Here is a 23,002-nt window from a genome sequence, read left to right on the forward strand (position 1 = left end):
GTTTGAAGAGATTTGAGTTTTAATACAAACTAAGTCTTGCCATGGTTATGTAAAGAAACAAATGCCTACCATTGCGTTCAGCCACAGCAAAGTTAATTAAGTTAACTTGCTTTTCGTCTCTCTCAGGACAGAATGAGTAAGAGATGGATTGTGTTTTTCTATCTGTGCAACCTACCTGCCATTTCCACACTATTAAGTAGGAGACACGTCCTCATAGGGAAACTGAGATTCCTGTTGAAAAAATTAGTATGCTCAAAGTGATCCATTCACTTTTGCACTCTATCCTACAAAGTCGAAGTAATTTTTTCTGGTGCTGGTATGTGGCACTTTATTATGCACTGGATGCTCTCAATGGACAATGTTTTCTTCCTAGTTATTATTACTTTTGTGGCTTTTGATTTCTGGTGATCAAAAGAACGCTGTAGTCCTACTGAGAGAAAGAGATGCTATGTCTGCTGTAGCAAAGACATGATAAATCAGTGATATTCAAATATAAATAAATTATATTTAAATCATCATAAACCTAACCTTCAGGCTTTGAAGGTTAGAACCAAAGCTTTATACTGGAAGTGAAGTGAGAGACCAAAGAAGGGATCAAAGTTTAGGAGTGATGCATGTATGACAGCATCAGATAGGGCTACAGCATGCGTGGCAGGGCATCACTACAAAGGTACACCCACAAATGATTACAGAGTGAATTAGTAGTTCTGAGAAGAGAATGCAAGGCAAGTAGAAACACTTCTTTGTTGTTGAGATTTTGTTTTCTTGTTTAAATTTGTGCAATGTTACTGAATTCATTTACTGAAAAGATACCAATGGTTTGTAATATTTTAAAAAAAGATTTTTTATGCAAGACCTACCTGTGCTTTCTACCTCAAAGCCTCAAACTGTCAAATAAGATACCTTAATTTTCCTTTCAGATAGCTGAAAGTAAGATCAGTTAATAGGCCAGCTCCCTCCTCTCTAAGTTCTTTAATTTAATGTTTATTTTGGCACACAGCAGCTACAGTAACTTAAAATTCACGATAAAGGATTAATGATTTGCTGTCTATACCCCTAAAAGTCTTCAGAGATATATATATTGTAGAAGTGTATGCCAGCAAAGGTCACAATTGAAGCTTCCCTTAACATAGCGAAGACTTTAAATATATCACCTTCAATATTCACATTCTCTGGCTCCTGGCATGTATGTTTCAATATCTGACATTCATGGTGTTGACTGAGTCCCAACAACCTGCAGCTGAGAGGACTTAATGCTTTTCATCTTTTTAAGCAGACGTGAACAAATTAATCCTCCCCCAAATCCTGTGATGGTGGAAGTACGGTCATTTTATGGAGCCACATATATGACTTGCTCAAGGTCGCAGCAGCAGTAGGTCTTAGAGCCAGGATTAGGATTCAGGTCTTAACTCAGGTTCCTGCTCCTCTGCTCAGATAGCTATGGCAGGCGCATAGGGACAACGGTTCTTTTGCCTAAAAATGTACTCAGAATTACAGTTAGAGATGATAAGAAATTATGGGGGTCATCTGGATTTATTTCTGCAGCAGCCAGCACATGTACAAACTATATGAGTTCACACTCGTGCTACTATGTAAGGAATTTAAACCTCATTTTTACCTAGGAAGTAAAAAAAACCCAAACCAACCCAAACAGTATCTATTATCCTAATGAATAGAAATTAAAACATCACTGACAGTATTTCCTAGCTGCTTTGCAGACCTGCCACTTATCTATACAGAGGTCAAAAGAGCTTTACAAATTTAGGGCAGCAGATTGTGTTTAGGAAAAAGATTTTACAAAGCTCCTCATGTTCAGATCTTCTTTCTAGTCACCTCAGTAATATAGTAAGCATTATTGGAAAGACTAAAGTCAGAACAGCATTATAAGAAAAGAAAACGGGAATCTTGCTATACACACCATCCTGCAAATTCTAACTGCAGCAACCTGGGTTTCTAATTAATTCAGCAACAAAATTCCTATTGATTTTTAGCAGCGGAGGAATGCATTCACTGTGTCTTCTGCCACATGAATTTCCTCTGAGGTCAGCGAGGCTACTCCGAATAATCCCAGCTTGCAGGACTGTTTATGTCTTAAACAAAGAGATGCTGTGCTAAAATAATTTGCATTTTGTAGCTTTCATGGTGCATATATTCAATTGACCTCGATACCAAGGCACCCAAACAAGTATTTTGTGACCTGTTTTCATCACCAACTTCACTCAAACATTTCTCCAAACTGAAAATGAATGTTAATTTTAAAAGCTTGAATTTGTGATTTCACAAAAATTAATCAAAGAATTCCTACTTAAGAGTGCTTTTATGTTCCTTCCAGTCTTGGAAACAACAGTGCTTTACTTTTCAACTCCAGATGGCACTGTGGTGCTTAACACTACCCAGCTGGGGGAGAGCTGATGAATTGCAAAAGCATGCAAGCTCCTGAAAAACAATGGCTTTCTTGTTTTATGAGAAATCAGCTGCTAATAGTTTTCCAGGGCAGATGTCCTATTTTACTTTCAGTACGGTGCAGACTGGGCTAACAAATGACAGTTTATATGCCCGAGATACAACTTGTCGTGGAAGAAAGGACTCGCTTGTCTGTACTTGGACGAGGTCACAGGGTAGTAGCCCTCGCCTCCACCCGCAAACCCTAATGCAACGCACACTATTGCAGACTGAAGGGAGCAGCTCTGCTCTTCTACAGCTCTTCCTATTCACAGTGACTAATTCTAGCTCTGTACAACTGGTAATTATGTGTATAAAGGTGTACTTTCAAGGATGGCAAGCAAACCATTGAAAAAGTAATGAGATGATCATTAATTTTTCTAGGGAAACCCATAGACTTGACTGTTTAGCAGACATCATTTGCCACTTCACGTTATCACTTAAGACTATTACAAAAATGTCTACAATAAATAATATTCTTCCTTCATGTTCACCCTTTGAAAACATAGGAGTAGGACATTCAGGTATTTGCTTAATCACACACTCATACTCATCTATACTGCATCTTTTCTTGCATATTAATTTTTCTTGAGGTTCTATCCCCTTAGTTTTTATAGCCTTCTCAACTCCTAATTTTGTAGAAGTCTGCCTGACACACCAACATTCTCTGTTAACCCTTCCTATCTTATACTCTTAATTCTCCAATTTTATATAGAGTGATTTCTAAATACTTGTTACCTGACCTATGGACCCAGTTAAAAGTTCCCAGCTCCCACTGTGCAATCACTAAACCATTGCTCAACCCAAGTCTGAATTAACGTCACTGTTTTTTCTCTGCATTTCATCCAACAGAATTCTGGAATTTGCTCCATAGGCCCACAAATTTCCCATAGGCCACAATCTGCCTTTTGATACCAAGCAAAACTCAAAGAGTTTACATGGGTTCATTTGCAGGCTGTTATAGTTTTAACCCAAGTAAATCCTTTCCCGCAAGTTGATGAAGCAACTGAAGATACATAGAAAGGGAAGGCTGCTTGTCGTAACTCTTCCATCGCAGATAACTATTTCAATTACAAAGAGTCTATGAAAGAAGAGGAGCTCAAAAGACAAAAAGGAATAAAACTGAGAGATGACTTCTAAGCAGGCAAGACCTTAAATAGTCTCAGTTCTCTCTGCAGCACCGTACAGGACCCTTTTCCAAAGGCATCAAAAATGCACTCACATGTGTTCCCCCAGGCAGAGGGCATCCTTAAGTTCCCCCTAGATTTATGAAACATTAGTGTATTTATTTGTCACATTAGTTCTGGTAAATTAGTAGCCCTAAAACCACACAAGGCAGAACGTGCTACATTACTAGACAATAAGGATGCCTCTGAAGATTGAAAACCTGCACAGCTGCTTTCATTCCACAGCTCTGTAGCTCTTAATTTTCTTCTCCATCCTCAAAGTTGCCTAAGGACAGTGGTGGCTGCTGACAGCATTACAGAGCACGTAACTGATACATTATTGCCATATATGACACAATAGATAAGCCTACTTCTTTCAGAATGTGTTTGTGTCCATGCTAGGTCTTTGAATAAAAGTCAGAAAATGTCCTGAAGTAAATTTTTAAAAATTAAACTTTAAGAAAACTGTCCCCAAACAAATTTATATACATTGTATTTACATTTTTGCTGCTGACTAGGTAATAAATATTACATCACATGTCATGCAGAAACTTCCCCTTGCATTAGTCACTTACACGTGATCTACTCAGCCTTGAGCCTGAAACCAGTGCCAGAGCAGACAAGGGAGAAATCTTTTGTGTATAACCATGATACATATGATTAATTAAAAAAAAATAAATATATCTAACCTAAGAGGAACAAACCAAAGCATGGTTGTTACATTGTTAGAAAAACAAAATTGGTAGTAGGAAGAATACGTTTCCTGATGACTGACATAGAGAGCCGGGCAGGGGGGTTGGCCCTGGCTGGATGCCAGGTGCCCACCACAGCCGCTCCATCACTCCCCTCAGCCAGACAGCGGAGAGAAAATACAACTAAAAGCTTGTGGGGCGAGACAAGGTCAAGGAGAGATCACTCACCGATTACCATCATAGGCAAAGCAGACCCAGCTTGGGGAAATTAATTTATTACCATTCAAATCAGAATAGGATAATGAGAAATAAAATCAACTCTTAAACACACCTTCCCCCCCCACTCCTCCCTTCTTCCCAGGCTTAACTTCACTTGTGATTTTCTCTGCCTCCTCCCCAACAGCAGCGCAGGGACGGGGAATGGGGGGCTGTGGTCAGTTCATCACACGTTGTCTCTGCTGCTCCTTCCTCTTCACACTCCTCCCAGCCTGGGGTCCCTCCCATGGGAGACAGGCCTCCATGATCTTCAACACGAGTCCTTCCCACAGGCTGCAGCTCTTCATGAACCGCTCCAGCGTGGGTCCCTCCCATGGGATGCAGCCCTTCATGCACACTCTGCCCCAGCGTGGGTCCTCACGGGGTCACAGCCCAGCCAGCAAACCTGCCCCGGCCTGGGCTCATCACTCTGCCAGGCCACAGGCCCTGCCAGGAGCTGCTCCAGCACGGGCTGCCCACGGGGTCACAGCCTCCTGTGGGCATCCCCCTGCTCCGGCGTGGGGTCCCCACGGGCTGCAGGTGGGATCTGCTCCTCCGTGGGCTCCAGGGGCTGAGGGGACAGCCTGCCTCAGCGTAGGCTTCACCACGGGCTGGGGGGGAACCTCTGCTCCAGGCCTGGAGTCCCTCCTGCTGCTCCCTCTGCACTGACCTTGGTGTCTGTAGAGCTGCTCTCACATATTCTCACTCCTCTCTGTAGCAGTCACCCAGTCACACTGCAACATCTTCCGCTTCTGAAATGTTATCCCAGAGGTGCTACAGCCGTGGCTGATGGGCTCAGCCTTGGCCAGTGGCAGATCCATCCTGGAGCTGGCTGGTATGGGCTCCATCGGACATGGGGGCAGCTTCTGGCAGCTTCTCACAGACACCACCCCTGTAGCCTCACCACTACCAAAACCTGGCCGTACAAAATCAATACAAGAGTGGTGAGAATCTTTATCAGCTGCAATGCTGAGGTTGCACCAAGATGAACAGAGAACTGGGTAAAAGCCAGATGACAGCTACAATAATAAACAGGGTTTGGCTCAGCAGGCATCAGCATTTTCCTAGTACATATTCTTCTGCCATCCTGTCTGCTCCAGCACAGCTTCATTCCCTCTTAAACTAAAGGCAGAAAGTGAAGGAGGAAAATGAAAGCAAGCCAGACCAGCATCCCTGAAACTTTTCTAAAAGCTACTGCTGTTTGCCTTTGCACCTTCTCAAACTGCAGCCTCTATTTCAGTGCTGTGTACTGCTGTTTTGGGAGGAAGGTGAGCAGTACTCAAAGCACCTTTGGCAACATAGTTTTTCAAAAAGCTTTTGAGGGTGGTGTATATCCCCAAATCTGATTATGTAAAGCAAAGTATGTTCTAGGTACCGTGTTGCCAAAGCTGCTGCTCAGCGAGCAACAGCACACCTACACTTAATTGGCCACTGATTCACACCAGTAGCAAGGTGGATCCCTCATACACCTTCACAACTATGTGCTTGCTGGGGGAGTTGGAGTGTTAAACTGTCTCAAGTACTTAAAGAGGAAGCAGTCTGCATTTTTTGCCCACTTTACATGCTCAGAAAGATGTGAAGTGTAACGCAAATGGTACATGAGTGGGTGGTATAAGCCTCTGACCTATTAAAACTGGATCAGCAAATACCTGCTTTCCTAACTCACCGTGGCAGGGACAGTTGCATCAGACAAATGTGATGTCTTCTGTGGTCATAAGCTAGACATACTCTAAACCTGTTTGGAATTAACTTGAAGATGTTGCAAAATGTTATTTGATGCATTTTGCAAAACACAGATAGGAGACTGCATCTGAGGAAAACGAAGAACGGAAGTGGTACCTATAGATAGTACAGCCTTCCAGAACTGAAGCAGAAGAATTAAACATTGAATGGAACATAACAGAAACTGGTCTGCACAAAAGAAGTTGGTTTGTGCCCCAATTACTGTCTTGCAGAAACTGATGCTGTCAGTTCCTTTGTGGGCCATCTAGCCCTCCCTTTGCTGGGAAAAAAGGTACAGAACTTCTATAAATGTTTCTTCACTAATTTAGGCCTAAACATGTTTTTGTATTGTTTTGTTTTGTTTTAACAGGTCCTACTCTATTGCTGAGCAGCCTCATACTTCACTTTTTGCTTCCACTAAACCTGCTGCCAGATGAGGGCGGGGTTGCGGGGGATGTGGCTTAAAAAATGCCGAAGAAGCAGTATCCCAAACAACCGTGTATGCTGGGGATCTGAGTCCTTTCACTCTTTTCAGCTTTCAGAACAAAGCAGCAGCATTTATGAGATCACATGAAATCTCAAGCCAGTTAAAACTATAGTTCCTAGAGATTACTCTAGAACTAGATACTTTATTATTTTGGATTGTTTACATAGACATTCCAGAGAATGCAACCTAGTTTTCCCACTGTAGTTTTACTCTGAAATACTTGCCTTTTCTCTAATAAACTGTTTGCACATGTTCACTTCTATCTTTGAAAATCTGTTTTTGTGGAAATATAAATTTTAGCTTTTACATTTTTCCACTAACTCCCTTCCTTCCGCTTAAGGGAACAATTCATCCTCCTCTTTCTGCCAAAATTCAGTGACTGGTAGCAGTGCTGAATTTTTTTAAGTATATCTTTTTTGTTACAGCCATAGCTATGCAGCCAGATTTATAAAGCTATTAGCATAGTGGCACATTCAGATTTTTTAATGGAAAAATAAGCTAAGGCTGAAGTTCTATGGCTCACCACATGAAGAGCCAAACTTCCAAAGGTTCTCATTTTAACTTATCCTAAAACTGTCTACATTCACTACTAATGCAAGATTTTGTTATCTATCACCTTCTTTATCACTATGAAAATAGTGTCTTTGGAGCCTGCTGGTACAGATCATTCTTCAAAAAACAATGATCACGTTGTTGGTTTTTCTTTAGATCCAGGCTGATGTTTCAAACATCCCATCCCGTTTTCTGGAACAAGTAGACCACACCATTTTCGAAAATTAATCCAAAGAAGATGGCCAACCAAGGGAGCATTCGATTCAAGTTCAATGTAACTGAAAAAGAAAACAGAACAAATTTATCACTTACCATTTAAGAAGATCATAGAAAGCATGTGAGAATTCACATTAATTTGTATGTATAAGAAATCGCACAAATTATTAAAAGTCTGCTTCCATGCCATGCATAAAATTAACATGAAATTTTAATTTTCCAGACACACAAAGAATTCTATTTTATGTTTCAATGACCCATAATGAATTGTCTCAAATTCTAACTGATGGATCTGATGGATACAATACAGCATATACTAAGAGATTACGGTGAGATAAGAGGTGCTTTTTCTTAATAGTGGTTTGTTTCATTCACTTTCTATTAGTCTAAATAAGACAGTTTTAAGCTAGAGCTATTTCAGTCACATATCTGATACCAATTAAAAATGTAACAGCAATAATAATGACTTCTCTAACAGCTGCACTCTCACATTCTATACAACTGATGTAGTAATAAAAAGCAAAAACGTACCTCTAATTGCCTGAGAATTTGATATCAAGACAAATACTTTTATAAACGCAAGGCACAAAGGAGTGTAGTCATGTTCCCAAATAACAGCTGGAATTAGCAAAAGCTTTCCATAGCTGGACAACAGCAGTGCTTTGAGAAGTAAAATGAAGTCAGACTTTGTTTTCAGCATCTCAGGTCTCATCCACCATAAGGTAATAAAAATGCCAACCAAAAATGAAGTTTGTTCTAAGAGAAAATAAGAGGAGTGGGAAACAGAGAATAAAGAACCAAAATCAAGTCCTTTTTTGGATGAATTTCAGTGAAATGGCATGTCCCAAATGCAACTGAGCCACCACTACTTAAAAAACGTATGCAAATATGAACATGTCCTCCATCTCCTGTGTTCATTTTAATAGGCAAATATTACTATTACTTAAACTAATTCAGTATCAGAATAATTCTATCACAGAATTCTATCTGTAGGTTTGTCATACTCATTATTTCTGATACGATATAGCACAGGAAGATTAGCATAAGAACCTCTTTACTGTTCCTTTTTAACAAAAGGAGATTTTTCTTCCAACTGGCTTTTAGCCTGTAAAAAAAGTCAATACTTGCCGCCTTTGAAAAGGTTACCAGCAATGAACCCTTGCTATCCAGCATGAGAAAGAACACTAAGGTAAAAGTATCATTGAGCTATTAGACTTTTTTTGACACTGTATCCCTGTGTAACACTGAAATCAATGCAGATGTCAAAGCAACTCTCACCACACCTGTAATAGATGAATTACTACTGAAAAATGAGTTCCAACGTTTTTACTGACATGTTATGAAAACCTGCTTAGAGCAACATCAGAAAAATCAATGACTGAAGTTAAACTCCAAATATCTTGGGGAAATACCAGTTTTAGTCTGAGGGCTTGATTTAAACACTATTATGAGGAAAAACTATGAGAATGAAAGTATGTCGTGGTTTAACCCTGGCCAGCAACCCAGCACCACGCAGCCACTCGCTCACTGCCTGTCACCCAGAGGGATGGGGAGGAGAATCGGAAAGGTATGTGAAACTCAAGGGTTGAGATCAGAACAATTTAATAGGTAAAGCAAAACCCACACACACAAGCAAAGCAAAGCAAGGAATTAATTCACCACTTCCTATGGGCAGGCTGGTGCTTGGCCATCCCCGGGGAAGCCAGGCTCCATCACGTGTAACGGTTATTCAGGAAGACAAACACCATAATGCCAAATGTTGTGTGTAGTGTGTGTCGTCCGTGTCGCGCCCCCCCCCTTTCCTTCTTCTTCCCCCAGTTTATACACTCAGCATGACGTCATATGGTATGGAACATCCCTTTGGCAGCCAGTTTAAAATTCAGGTCACCCGTCCTAACTGTGTCCCTCCCAGTCTCTTGTGCCCCTCCAGCCCTCTGGCTGGCAGGGCCAAAGAAACCGAAAAGTTGTGGACTTAGTAGAAACATCACCCAGCAACAACTGAAAACATCAGTGCGGTGATCAACATTGTTCTCACATCAGAGCCAAACACAGCACTGTACTAGCTAAGAGAAAGTTAACTCCATCCCAGCCAAAACCAGGACAAAGTATTAACCAAAAACCTGCCTTCAAATGTAGTCTTGGAGCACAGAAGTATTTACTTTTTACCAGTGATGACACTGCTCTGTATTTTTGTGTATTCATTTAAAAACCCCAGATACAGCTATTCCCAATTTTTGTTTACTTCTGTAAGGATCACCCTTAATGTTGTATCACCTTAATGAATAATGAACCTTGAAGTCAACGTGAAATATGGAATAAGGCTGAGCTCTACACTGGTCTTCAAATCATGTAAATTAATTCAGACGAAGATTTCTGAATATTGCCACTTTTCAATGTTTTGATATATAATGCTGATCATACAAGTCTGCACTGCAATCAGGATCAAAATATGCATTTGCATTAAATGAAGGCAAATTAGAGAGCATGCGTATAATCATTTAACCATACTGAGTTGCACATGACATCTATTTCTGTGTTAGTTGTTGCAATATAGACTTGTTGAAAAACTTGTGAAGTTATTCAATACTTAAAGAGTAGATAGTGACGTGAACTAATCATCAATCTTACCTAAAGAAGCTATACCAAACATTCTATAAAAATCCCATTCTTTGGCATATCTGATTAAGTCATCTGGATCTGTACTTTGGCTTGAATCCTGTAGCTGCAACCACCTGAGATAAGCTTCACAGAGCAAACAGAATACACAGAGCTTCCCATGAATCTGGTCAATGAAAGAATAATAAAAGCATTAGTATGAAATTGGTATTTAAAATAAATTTCAACATCTCTACACAAACAAGCTCTGTAGGTTTATTATTTTTGTTTAGAAATATAAGCAAATTACTTCTGTTGAACCACTAGTACATCATCCTTTTAACATCAGTTAACATGACAGGCAAATTTGAGGGTGTAGAAAACTCCCATGAACAGTTCCATACAGAAAAAGCTATAGAACTGTGGGTTCTAAAGACTACCCTACGCTTTTTTGAAATTGGTAAGTCTGCCTCAGTTAGGAATATAAAAACAAAATTGTGCCATAGCTAGAAGAATTATACTATCAAGAATTTAAATTTAAGGGCAACTACTCCATTCAGCGAACTTGTTTAAATAGCCTTGTTTCTTTTTTACCCTGGGACAATCTCGATTAGAAGAAACTGGTAGCATAGTTATACTAAAAACATTTCTTAGCTCAGATAAGGGTGAGGTACCAAAAATAAATGGAGCAATATAACCAAACAACTGAAGTGACTGCAAAAATGATGTCATGAGGGCCCACAGTTAACGTGTTTCCACATTAAATAGTCTATAAGCTTGTGTGTGTGGTGAATAAATTCTGATTTTACACAGATTTAAATAAACCAATGCAATTTCTGTGTGTGGATCATACTTTTTCCATTAAGAGACTAGTTCTGCCAATTGCACACACATGCACAGGTCAAGCCAGCTTAAAATTCAACTCAATTTATTTGAATACATGAAATTACCACAGACGGAATAGCTCTTCCAGAAGCCTCATGGAAAACATCATTACCAGTCTTCAGAAGCATTGACTTAATTCAAAATCTTTAGTCAGATTTATGCTTGAAAGATGAGGCGACTATATTTATCTACATTGCTTAACACTGGACTGGCCAAGAGGTGTTAACATGAACACAACATACACTTTGGCTTGGATAGTTTGCTCTAGATTATCTTCCCTCTCCTGGGAAATCAATCCTTAAAGTAATAATATGCAATTCTGTCAAAAAAGCTATGCCTTTACACTCCAGCTTGGCCAGCACAACCAAGTTGACCATGTAACTCTGCATCAACAACACTTTATATTACACTTTTGTAATATATATATATATATACATAATATAATGCTATAGTTTTGAGGACATGGTTAATTACTCACGAAGAAAGTAATGAGAAATTAGTACAGTAGGTTTAGTTGGTATTATTACTATGGTATGTTATACTACTATAGCTCATTTTGGAAAAGAATTGTTTCTAACAGAAACATAATTTGGAAATTAATTAGAAATCAGATCTTTCTCTTCCAATGTAATTTAGCACATCACCCTTTTAACATCATTTAACATGACAGGCAAATTAGACAGTGTAGAGGACTGCATGAACAGTTCCATACAGTTCCTTCTCTTCTCTTTAACATGTAAGATAGCTGCTGTGTTTGCTGGTACTGTGGCATCACCACCGTGAAGACAGTAATTTTCTTAGTAGCAGCTGGAGTTTGAGATTTCATGTGTTCTGATCATGATATAACTGGTTCAGCTTGCTGGAACTGGTGAAAGGACAGGAGAAGAACAGTCTCTACAACTATTACAATCGACTTACCAAATCTAAGTATACCTTTAACCAAGTCACAGGGTAGGGGCGTAGCAACTTACATTTATCTTCGTATTGAAAAGAATGTGCCTGTATGCTTGTGCTTTACATAAAATAGCATTAATCAGGACGATAACAGCATCATACTCAATGTATTTGTCCACAGGTTTCTGGCAGGATTTCTGAAAGTCATAAAATAACAAGAATTAGGAGGGGAGGGAAGACAGTTTATGAAACGTTCCTCTAATCTTAGCAAAACTGCATAAATCCGATCTAGCTGTTCAATTCTTACTAGTCTTTCCTTAACATAATCTTCCTTTTCAATAGGTTTTTAATTCATACAGAAAAAATGTTTCCCCCCTCCTTGACACTGCAATTGACACACAGACTTCCCTTATAAAACAAAGATACGTTATCAATTTTTACCAGCTTCAGATTAACACAAATAATAAACTATGCAAGGATGTACCTAGTTATCATTTTGTGCCCTACAGATGTAAAAAACCAAACCACCTTTCCAGGACTCAAGAAACGAACCAGTACCTTGTTAAAGTTTAACTTATCGTGGCTCATCTACTGGGTATTTTGAGAGGGGGTGTGTGTTGTATTTTTTTGAAAGAAAATTAATTTCATCTATCAATTCCTTCTTTTCAGAGATGCTTTATCCTCCTATTCTACCTTTTTCTTCCTTTCAAGAAGACAGTAAACTTTTTTTGCTGTTGCATTGTTCTTCCATATGGGTAGATTGTCCGGATGTTTCAACTAATTTTCCATTATTGAATGAACACCAATACATTCAGAACACTGATAAAGTAGTTTTCACAGAGAGGTATAACCAAAGAGTCAGAGGTTGCTACTGAACAGTAGTAAGACAGTAGATCATTACTTCCCCAATACATCAGCTGGTTCCTGCTGTGCCTCCTAGAGGTTATTTCGCCCAGACCACTGGGAACTGCTTGCCATCAACCCCCTTCAGACTTATTGACTTACCAGGATGGGTGATTGCTCCTTGACTTGAGTTAAATGAGAAGGGCTAACAAAACGCTACTATACTAAGTTTCAACAGGATGATTAAATAACAACGGTCTGCTAGATGAGCCTTTTGTTAAGACTTCATTCTAGCAGAGAACTGAGAAGGAGGAGCAGCTGATCACATCAACCACTTCAGCTCCAAAAAATGCACTTGCAGAAGCGTGCTCGCCTGCAGGTCAGCTTTCTCCAGCTGCAGATCCTCCAGTTCAGCTACTTGCTTCCTCCCAATGTGTCCTCAGCTAGTGCTGCTCCCCTGGGCCTTCACATTAGCTGCCGTGCTCCGAGCACAACAGTCATAGAAACAATCTCTATTTTCATTTTAATGAGTGCACAGCTGTGCACTGCCAGAAGAGAAATCTATGCATAGAGCTTTCTGAAATGCTGTAACAGTCAAAAATGCAGTATGAGACAACACACACCTACAGACAAACTCCCAGGAAGGAACAAAGCTTTTTTCTATTTTATAGGGATTCCTTGTGTCCAAAGTTAACTTTGCCTTGCTATTTGCCAGAATTATTATTGGAGTATCTGAGAATGCAAAATCTTACTGTCAAATTGACTTCAAAGTCCCAATATCCATACCAAGAAAAACATCCAAACAAATGTATAAATAGAATAGAGTATTTAGGACACATTGTCACCACTAATAACTCTCTCTTGGTCTAGCTCAAAAAAAAAACCAACCCAACAAACTCGCTTAATTTAGAAAAGAAAATACTGTATATAACAGTATGCAAGTTAGAGGCAATGAATTAAAAAACTGACTCAATTGTCAAACAGTTTTATAGGGTTAAAACTAAAGTGAGTGAGATGGAAGAAAGGACATAATTAACAGAAGACCACAGCTACAGGATTTAATAGAGTGAAATAGAAATTGCAACTTGAAGGCAATGTCTTGCTTAATTTCTTTCTACGGGGAAATCATGAACAGATATTCTTAGAGGTGGTAATTTATATATGTCAAATCTCTGGGTTGATGTAGCATAGGAAAACTGATTTTTTTTATAGGCTTATTCACACAAGCACATTCTTGAATACAATGGTGTCATGAAGGTTAGATGAATAATAGCCTACATACCCCAGGATTTCTGAAGGTCTCAAATTCTCCTGTAACAGAACATTTTTTAACCAGGGTCGAAAATCTTTCTGAGAAGAGTAATGAATGATCTTTTCAAGTGGAGGGTCCCAACCAAACAGCAACCAAAAAACTTGCAGTTAAGGGGTACTGAAAAAATTTCACTGCCAGCTGTCGTGAATTTTATACAATTAAAATATATCAGACCAACCCTCCAGGCAAAATCAACTATATAGAAACTCTACTGCAGATATCTAAGGAGACTGCTACAAATGAATACACAAATAGTGGCATCACCCGTAAGAATGAGTCTTCTGCTCTTGGCTTCTGGCAGCCACAACCGAATCTTCTGCAGCTGTGATGTTTAATTCAGTATTTCAGTACACCACCACCAAACATTTAAGAATCCTATTTCTCTTGTGCTACTTCAACAGTGAAAGAAAATATCCTATATCACAAAAAAGCAGCCAACTTCAAGGACTTTTCATACACAGACACACACGTCTAACTGTCTTCTAGAGCTGCATGTGAGTCCTGTTCTTAATATACACTATTTGACTCCTGACTGTATGAAGAAAACGTCCTCTGTGCTTATCCAGCCAGTGATCTAGCCAGCGTGAGTTCATTCAGGGACTCGTGAGACCTACAAACCACTAACGGCAAAAGCCTCACATATGCACTGCCATAGACTAATGCGACAAAATGAGATGACACTTGCTATACCGTGAGAACATTACAGAATTAATAAACCCTCTAGGATGAACCTCTAGGTTCTCCATACCTGCCTTTTTTGTTATTTTTTTCCAGCTGTACTACTAAAACATATGACACTAACCTTAAATGCCTAGGAAGCAAACTTGTGACTAGAGCCTGACTTAGGCAAAATCAATGCAAGCAAGGGTTAATACAGTTTAAGTACACATAGGTTTAACTAGATAGTTTTATCTAGTTAAAGTAATGTAACTTTATGGGCATCGATAATCACCAACTTTCAGAGAAGATCAGTACAAGCAGCTCAGCTATGGAGAACTGCTTGCATGCTTACTTTTAAGATTTTAGGCAGGCAGTTTACAGTGAACTATGGTGCTCATGTCTCATTCCCAATTGCAGTTCTGCACAACTGTAGACAACAACTGGTTCAGCATGACTGAAGAAGGCACATCTTTAACAAAACCGAGTTTTTTTCAACCTCCTTTGGGCTTTCTCGAAGAAATGCCTCAGTTATCATAACCAGTTTAAAATGACTGAAAAAAGCAACTAGATTTCTCTATGTTTTTAACCAGTTTTTAATTTCTTCCTTAAATATGTAACTGACAATCAGAAATAGGAAATCAGTGGTATCTTTCCTTGAAAAAATAGACGTTACTTTGATTAAAAGGTACTTTCAGATTATGTTGCAGAAGAGAAAGGTCAAGCTTAACACCATAAATTCTATTTATGCATCTTCTTCTAAACTGGTAAATTTAAGGAAAATTACAAATTATTGATAATGACACGCAAAAGTTCAATAGATACTGTGCAACCCTAAAAAAGGGTGTTGAATGTATTTCAATATTCTAATGAATTTAAATGGATATTAGTTTAGGAATTGTTTTACTGATCAAATATTTAGTAATATTTTACTATGCTTGTCTGTTGTTTAAAAAAAAAACAAACCACTTCCATTTTCATAATTTAGAAATTTGCTTAGTTACCTTAAAAACATTATTTAAGAAAATAAGCAAAGGCAGCTTTAAGAAAAAAATACTAAAAAGTTAGTACAACTATGTTCTTCACAGCATAGCGTATCAGATTCTTTCTCATCAAAGCAATTCAAAACAGTTAAGGAAAGTAACATGTTTTTAAGCATCTCAGTTGCATTAAATTAGACAAACTACTGAAATGTTAATTCTGACTGGATGTTTAGCAGCCTTTTATAAAACACTACTCAGAAGACATACCTCTTCTTTGTTCATCAAAGATACTCAGCTGCGAACACAGCACACAAACTTATGCCAAATACAATAAAGTGTACAAATATTTGAGGAAATACCTACTGTCACTGAAGGGCAAAGTTCCTAAAGTAAATGAACAATACTTTTTGAGGGTCTTCTCTCTAACATTAAAATGTAACTGAATTTTTAAGTAACAGTATTTTGTGATGGGGGTGGTGGAAGGTAAAAATGTTTTGAAGAGGAAGTCATAGGACGTGACAGAAAATAAAAATATATGTTAAATAACCAAGCTTCATCCTGAACTAAAAATACCATGAAAGCCACACCAGGAGTATGTTTGCACACCAGTAAAATAGCCTCATTTTAGTATTCCTTTCTCCAGGATTTGAAGTTTGGCAAAATTAAGCTATAATTTCTTGCTGGACTACAAATACAGCAAATTCTAACAGCATTTACATAGCTTCAACATGAACATAGGTCCATTTACGTAGGATCATAAAGCAAACTAACACACAGACCCATCATTTTGCAACAGTGCCCTTAATCCCAGTCGCACCCTTAAACAATAAAATGTAATTAGCTGTGCTGCTTTCAGGAATGGGTTTTTAATTAGGGATGCAGCTAAGTGTCATAATAAGCTGAAAAACAAAGCAGTGAAGTCTCAGATGCATTTCATTTCAGAAAACCAAAATTTAAAATACTGTTTTATAATTTTTCCTATATGATACATTTTTCAGTAGTGAGTTGTCTGTAGGCTGAGTTACGTAAACAAGAAAAATAATACAGTCTTTATTTTCTAGGATGATCTTTGTACTCTCGATTGATTCTTTACCTTACCGCATAAATGCTTTGTATTCAAAGCATTTACAGTCTCTCTGCCTTGCTACAATAAAAAAGCTTTTCAATTATTTTTTAATTGCAGAAAAGCTAAATGAAGTGTGCACTGCTGAGGCAATTTGGCTTTCTTATTACAAAACACGAGGGGGATCCTGACTGAGGCTCTACATATCGCAATCAGTAATTTCTTTCCCTTTGTAAAGGTCTGGAACAATTAATATTTTTTAAACTTTATTTTTAAACAAAATAACATATATGTAATTTAAAACCAAATAAAAAAATGTGCATGTTTTTCCTTCTTATTTTGAGTAAGTCAAGTTTGCTAATTTCTTTTTATATTCATTGCACTCTGACTGCAGTATTTAATCCAGGTTAGCTGAATGTGGGTTTTTCCCCCCTATAGCATTAAAAGTGGCAATGTTACCTGAACGGTATCTTTCGTTACTGTTGTCAATGGTTGGTTTATAACATATTCAGTGAAGATTTACTGTATTACTTACAGATCATTTACATTCTAAGGATCTCAAAATAATTAACAGAAACCTCCTCTGTAAAGAACGACCTACACTTACTTTTACCATCACTTCTGGTTTGGAATAGGGAAAAACACTAACATGTTCACAGCATAGGACTAGAACCAGACCCATGAGTTGCAAAGTGACCACCAGAAGTCACCCTTGAATGAGGCAATCCTAACATGCCTGCACACCGCACACACCCCACCCCACCACCCCAGGTACCGTGCTGAAGAAAAAGCATATTGAGCAGGTCTCCCTGAGGAGGTGTCTCCTCTCAATTCTATTATCCATTTTTAAGTACCTTTAAGTTCTTTTTAAGGAGCAATACTCCACCTGTCTCTTGTAATGGCACTTCCACAGCACAATATGTGCAGGATGAGCAAAAGGTTCATTCACTAAATGTGAATGTCAAGCAAGAAGAAACGCACAACATCAGAGGTCTGGGCTAGGCTTTTGCTGAAACTGGCCTTCATTAAACCAAACATTAAAAAGAAGTTAACAGAACTTGAAGAATTCTTGGCAGTTAACATCCAGAGCTCTTAACAAAAGACACAGCCTTTCTACCTCCAGCTTCATGTTACTCTATGGACTTTTATGTTTGATAGAAGAATGTTTCTTTAGTTTCTTCGATATCTGTTGCAAATTTATTTCCAGAGTGGACAGTAACACTTGGTCTTTAATGCTTGCCCACATTAAAATCACAACATGGAGCTCAAAGAAACTTTTAATTACCTTGAGAGCAACAACAAATGCTGCAGGAACTAAACTAAAGCAGCACCATGCATATTAGGCTGAATTTCCAAAACTGTACTTTAATACTGTGGGCTGGAAACATATGTTCCCTAATGGAAGCTTTTAATATTTGCCTCTGGAAAAAAAATCAATTCATCTCTTCAACAGATTAATAACAGAATACAAAATCGTGGTATTTTGCTTAGACATTCAAACTTAAGTCTTCCACCTGAAAATAACACCCAGATCAGGTTAAACACATCCTAAAAATAAATGTAAGACTAGATAGAAGACGCTGTTGGGAGAACTTAACTTCTTCAACCTCAAGATGATATTCCAAAGAGTGCTGAATGACAGGAACATCCTGAGAATGGCAAAGAACTTTTAAATGCAGATTTATTAACTCATCAAGGATAACTTTAAACTAGGATTAGGGCAAGTCTGTAGGTCAGTATAAAGCAGTGATGATTTTGGCAATGTTCTGCTTGTTCCTAATTTTCTGGGGCCCTTAATGTTGCATATTATACAGAACAAATATTGGGTTGATGGGGTTTTTTTCTCCTCATTGTGTCAGTATTTTCATGTACTACTTGAAAATGGGAATGAACACAAGTATCCTAAAGCTTTTTAACAAAAAAATTACCTAGACAATGTCCATTGGCCTCACTTTAAGTATCATCTATACAAACTTTCTACGTACCTTTCACTTTTTCTCTCTTAAGCTACAGAAGAGTAGCAGTAAGTACTCGGTGCTCTAATTCCACAAAGACAAATGAAAACTGCTCCCAGGCTGGGTGATCACACCTTCTAATCTTCACCTCAGACCACCAAAGTTTCTTAAATACCTTCATCTTTTTGTAAGTTTTTAGAGGCCTACATTCTTAAGTTTTATAAATACCTGATATAAATGATGTTTCATGCTGATAAGTGGAATCTTCGTATTTTCTGAAGTGGAGAAGACTTCTAAGCTATCATTATTTTCAGTTAAGATGATACATAATACTGACAAATGCATTATAATACTGCTCGTGAAAGATTATGAAGGGTATCAAATGACATTCTGTACTTGACTATTTTTTGCTGTCAGCAGCATGATGCTGACCAGCTTTTCAGGTCTCTGGCTAGAGTACAGCACTGCACTGCCTGCATGAAGTAGAATGCCTGCAGAGGGTCAGTGCAGTGACAAAACTATCCTTCCAGATTAAAAGGACGAAGTAAAACAAGAATTGCCTTATTAGAAACCCAAGAGGTCTTGGAGACAACGGCAGCACTTTCCTGCAATACACAGACAAAGCTGAATTCAAATCAGTTCAACAGAAGGAATCTTCTGATCTTGGCAATCTTCTAGCATTCTCATCTCCACTTCATAAACTATGAGCTAATGTGTTTCTTACTAACATGCTTCGTATTACTTGTTCCTCATGTGAACCACTCTGACTCTCAGGACTTCCTGGGTGGCCAAAAATAGAGAGAAAGGCTTAGAGGTGATATGATGTGCACCATGTAAGAGCAACTAGGACTTGGACTGAAGCTGAACCATGATAACACACAATTTAGAGGAAACAGACTGGTAGAAGCAAGTGAAAAATGGTACCGATCTGGACCTGCAGGAAGGAAGGTGGACAAAATTCCAGTTTGCTAGGAACATACGATTCTTTGACCTTTCTTTTACTCTGTTCTTTACTTTTTGTAAGAGTTTGGCATTTGTGATTAACACAGCAACTGCGCTGTAAATCTTTGATTCTACATGGGATGCCACAGCTCTGGAAGACTAGGATCTTCAGTCCTCAAATGGTTAAATGCTAAGAGGAATGAGTGCCATCTACTGGCGTCCAGTTTGCTTTAGAGATTATCACAGCCAAATTAATAACCAGAATTGGTAACCTGTGCTAAATAATTGATAAACTGTGCTAAATCTTATGTGATATGGCTGCACCCATAAGCCTTAAAACTTGTCTTTTTGTATCCAACTTGCCCTTGATTTCAAAGATGAGTTTGAAGCTCCACACGAAAGAGCTCAAAAGGAAACCATTCACCATTTTATCATGTATCTTTGATGATTACCATGTATCAATGATGAATTTTGACTACATGATTTGACTACCAATGATCTGATGTAGTTCATATGTATTACCAAACATGATACATCAACACAAAAAAGCAACTAAAGATCTATTTTTCCATGCAGCGTGCGTGTCTAAAGCCAGCAGAAATCAACTTCTATTACTTTGTCTTTCACCTAAGAAAACTGCTGATCTCTCCAGTTTTTGAAATGCCTACAGAGATTTTTGTGTACATTGTCAGCTGGTTTATGGTCTGCAGCAACAAGCCATTTTCACTGACTGCTGGGCTGGGAAAGGAGAAGGATGTGAATCAGCTCTTTCTACCATCATCAGTAGTTTATGTGTATCTTGTTTCCACAGCCTCTTCTTGATAACACAAGCTATGATCTAACATGTATGTCTTTCAGCTTGAGCTAACCCCTGTTTCTCCAAATATCAACTGACCATAGGCCTCAATGATCTGGTTGCCTATGATCTCTATTTTTGATCTAATAAATGCTAGAATTACTTAAAGTTATAAAGTCATAAAAGAATTCACCACAGGTTTCATACAAAACTCTCTGGTCATCTGTTATGCTTATAGCTTCATGGTTAGTAAATTAACTCATCTTCTATCAGTATTCTCAAAATGTTAAGGGCTAGAAAACTGGGGGAAACAACCACAAAGGAAGTTTGAATGATACACAAGTAGTTCCATACAAAATATTCAACAATTGGTTCAAGCACAAGATTTCTGCAATTTTGTAAGGGGCAGACAGGATGCTGTGAAACAAAATCACAGAAAAAATTAGTCAAGATGTATGATCTGCAAAATCCCGCCCACACTGAAATATAGGCTGCTAAGTAATCCAATTTCTCACACATTGAAAAAGTAAAAACTAACCACTGGAGACAAGTCTAAATAAACCCTATTAAAAATTGAAAACAGTAATTTAAAAATAGTTGAAAACATTTCTTAAAAAGGTTTTTTTTTTTCTGCAGCTATGAAATCTCCAAAAAAACATAGGAGACATTAAATTTATTTTAACACTACGAAAAGACAGTGTGAAAAAAATGAACTCTGAGAGACAGAGTGGGAAGGGAGAGCAGCGAACAACCCAGAACATGTGGGTACCATTATGGAAAGCACAGCCGCTGTAGGTGGGTAAGCAACGCACGAGTCCTCGCCCGTACCCCGAATAATACTCAGTCAGCGCCTGACAGTGAGGTCCAGCTGTCTCCCAGCTGCAGTGAGGCTGTCTAACCACGGAGCCTCCCTCAGCTCTGCCTTCCAGCGAGGAAAAGACAGAGGAAAAGGCAGAGCACAGCAGCAGGCCCGCGTGCAGGCGCGCAGCGGCCACCCAGGCCAGCGCTACAGTGCCGGTGCCCTGCAGGAACCGGAGGAAACGGCGGTAGGCAGCAGGGACTACGGAAACTCTACACCCAGCTCCACGGAAAGCGTCAGGGCCCGACCCGGCGGCAGCGGGGAAGCTTCAGCCCCGCGGGGCCGGCGCAGGGCCGCGGCGAGCCAGGCTAGGCCGCACCGGGGCGCCCGCGCGCAGGCGGGCACGGCAGCACGTGCCGCCGCCTGCTGACGTCGAGGCCTCCCCCTCGCTCCCCTCCCCTTCCCTCCGGCCTCCCTCGCCCGCCACCGACGACTCACGCAGATGGAGATGCGGAGCACCCCGCGCTGGTAGTCCCGGTACAGCTCCGCCGCCTCCCTGCTGCACTCGATGCATCGGTAGGCGCCGACGGCCGCCATGGCAGGTGAGAGCACGCGCCGGCCTGTCAGCGCCTCAGACAGCCTCGCTTCCGCGTTCGGGGCGGAGCCGGGCCGCGGTGCGCTCTGGGAGTTGTGTTTTTTTGCTGCAGCCGGCGGCAGGGCGGCACCTGCGCGGAACTCCATGTCCCAGAGGGCGGCGCGGCGGCTCCCCCCTCGCTGCCGCTGCCGCAGGGGGGGCGCCCCCGTCCCCCGCCGAGGCGGAAGCGGTGCGCATGCGCCCTGGGAAGATGGCACCTGCCGGCGGCTGCGGGGCGCTGAGGGGGCTGTGGGTGCCGCTGGCCGTGCTGGCCCTGGTCCGGGTTGCGCTGGCCTTGACCGAGCAGTACCCGGCCTTGTCCCTGCTAAAGCAGGAGCTGCGCCGGCAGCGCCAGGGCCCGGCGGGGGGCTGTGGCTCGGCGGGGGAGTGGGCAGAGCAGTACTCTGCCGAGTGCGGTGAGTCGGGGGCGTTGCTATGGTGACCGCCCCAGCCCCGGGGCGGGAGCGCGGCGACCGTTCGGCCGGCGGCCCCGCGGAGCCCTGAGCCCGGGGGAGGGGGTGTGGGAGCGCTGCCTCCCTTCGCCCCGGCGGTGGGAGCTGGAGAGGGAAGCGCGGCCGGGCCTTGCCTCCCGCTGAGGCACCACGGGTGGGCGCGGGGTTGGGGCGGCGCGGGGTCGGGGCGGCGGGGCTGTGCCGCCGCGGCGGTTCCGCTGACTTGGAGTGAGGCACCTTGTGTGTGAGCTGCACGCCGGGTCGCGTTGTACCGCTGTGTGGTGCGGAGCAGAGACGGCCGCCGGGGCGCCGAGCGGGGGAAGAGCCCTCGGCCCTTGGACGGGCGAAGCGAGGGCCTGTGCCATCCCGCAGGATTCCTGTGGTCCCACTCGCCAACCTGCCAAGCCCGGCTGCTGGGCTCGGCGTGCTGCTTAATCCCTGTGCTCGGTGGGACACACACATGCCGACACCTTGTGCTCGTATTGTTGCGTTGAATGTGGCGTGATTCATTTTCGTCTCCAGTTATATATATATATTTTGCTGGTGAACTGGCTGTTTCTCTTGATGAGCACCAAGTTCAAGCAGCAGATCTTCTGGTCTTTTTCAAGTTAATTGACAGTTTGTAATCCAGGCACAGTTAAAACTATTTCTATGTTCTTA

The 23,002-nt window shown here is 40.7% G+C and overlaps 3 protein-coding genes across 7 annotated transcripts in view; 2 read left to right on the forward strand and 1 right to left on the reverse strand.

Moving 5' to 3' along the window:
* Positions 1 to 7,026, forward strand: part of FAM89A (family with sequence similarity 89 member A) — a 28,065-nt gene extending 21,039 nt beyond the window's left edge. The window contains exon 3 of the transcript XR_008732736.1: positions 6,648 to 7,026. The gene's annotated coding sequence lies outside the window, so the exon portion shown is untranslated. The remainder of the gene's footprint in view (positions 1 to 6,647) is intronic.
* ARV1 (ARV1 homolog, fatty acid homeostasis modulator) lies at positions 6,872 to 21,906 on the reverse strand. Of its 3 annotated transcripts, XM_055713555.1 has the most exons (6): positions 21,755 to 21,891; positions 18,948 to 19,499; positions 11,984 to 12,103; positions 10,161 to 10,314; positions 8,064 to 8,288; positions 6,872 to 7,594 (listed from the first exon to the last, which is right to left on the reverse strand). In XM_055713555.1, the coding sequence occupies exons 2-6, from the start codon at positions 19,062 to 19,064 to the stop codon at positions 7,488 to 7,490; spliced, it is 723 nt and encodes a 240-aa protein (XP_055569530.1). In that variant the 5' UTR covers positions 19,065 to 19,499; positions 21,755 to 21,891; the 3' UTR covers positions 6,872 to 7,487. The 3 variants fall into 3 exon arrangements, with proteins under 3 accessions (XP_055569530.1, XP_055569531.1, XP_027662619.1); XM_055713556.1 differs by lacking the exon at positions 18,948 to 19,499 and having other exon boundaries at positions 21,755 to 21,906; XM_027806818.2 differs by lacking the exons at positions 18,948 to 19,499; positions 21,755 to 21,891 and adding an exon at positions 15,969 to 18,929.
* Positions 21,907 to 22,071: 165 nt separating this feature from the next.
* TTC13 (tetratricopeptide repeat domain 13) overlaps positions 22,072 to 23,002 on the forward strand; it is a 42,296-nt gene continuing 41,365 nt past the window's right edge. For all 3 annotated transcript variants that reach the window (XM_055713919.1, XM_055713920.1, XM_055713921.1), the window contains exon 1: positions 22,072 to 22,306. In XM_055713919.1, the coding sequence (XP_055569894.1) occupies positions 22,087 to 22,306 (220 nt within the window). In that variant the 5' untranslated portion in view covers positions 22,072 to 22,086. The remainder of the gene's footprint in view (positions 22,307 to 23,002) is intronic.

Source organism: Falco cherrug, chromosome 6, assembly GCF_023634085.1.
Source record: "Falco cherrug isolate bFalChe1 chromosome 6, bFalChe1.pri, whole genome shotgun sequence".
Lineage (NCBI taxonomy): Eukaryota > Metazoa > Chordata > Aves > Falconiformes > Falconidae > Falco > Falco cherrug.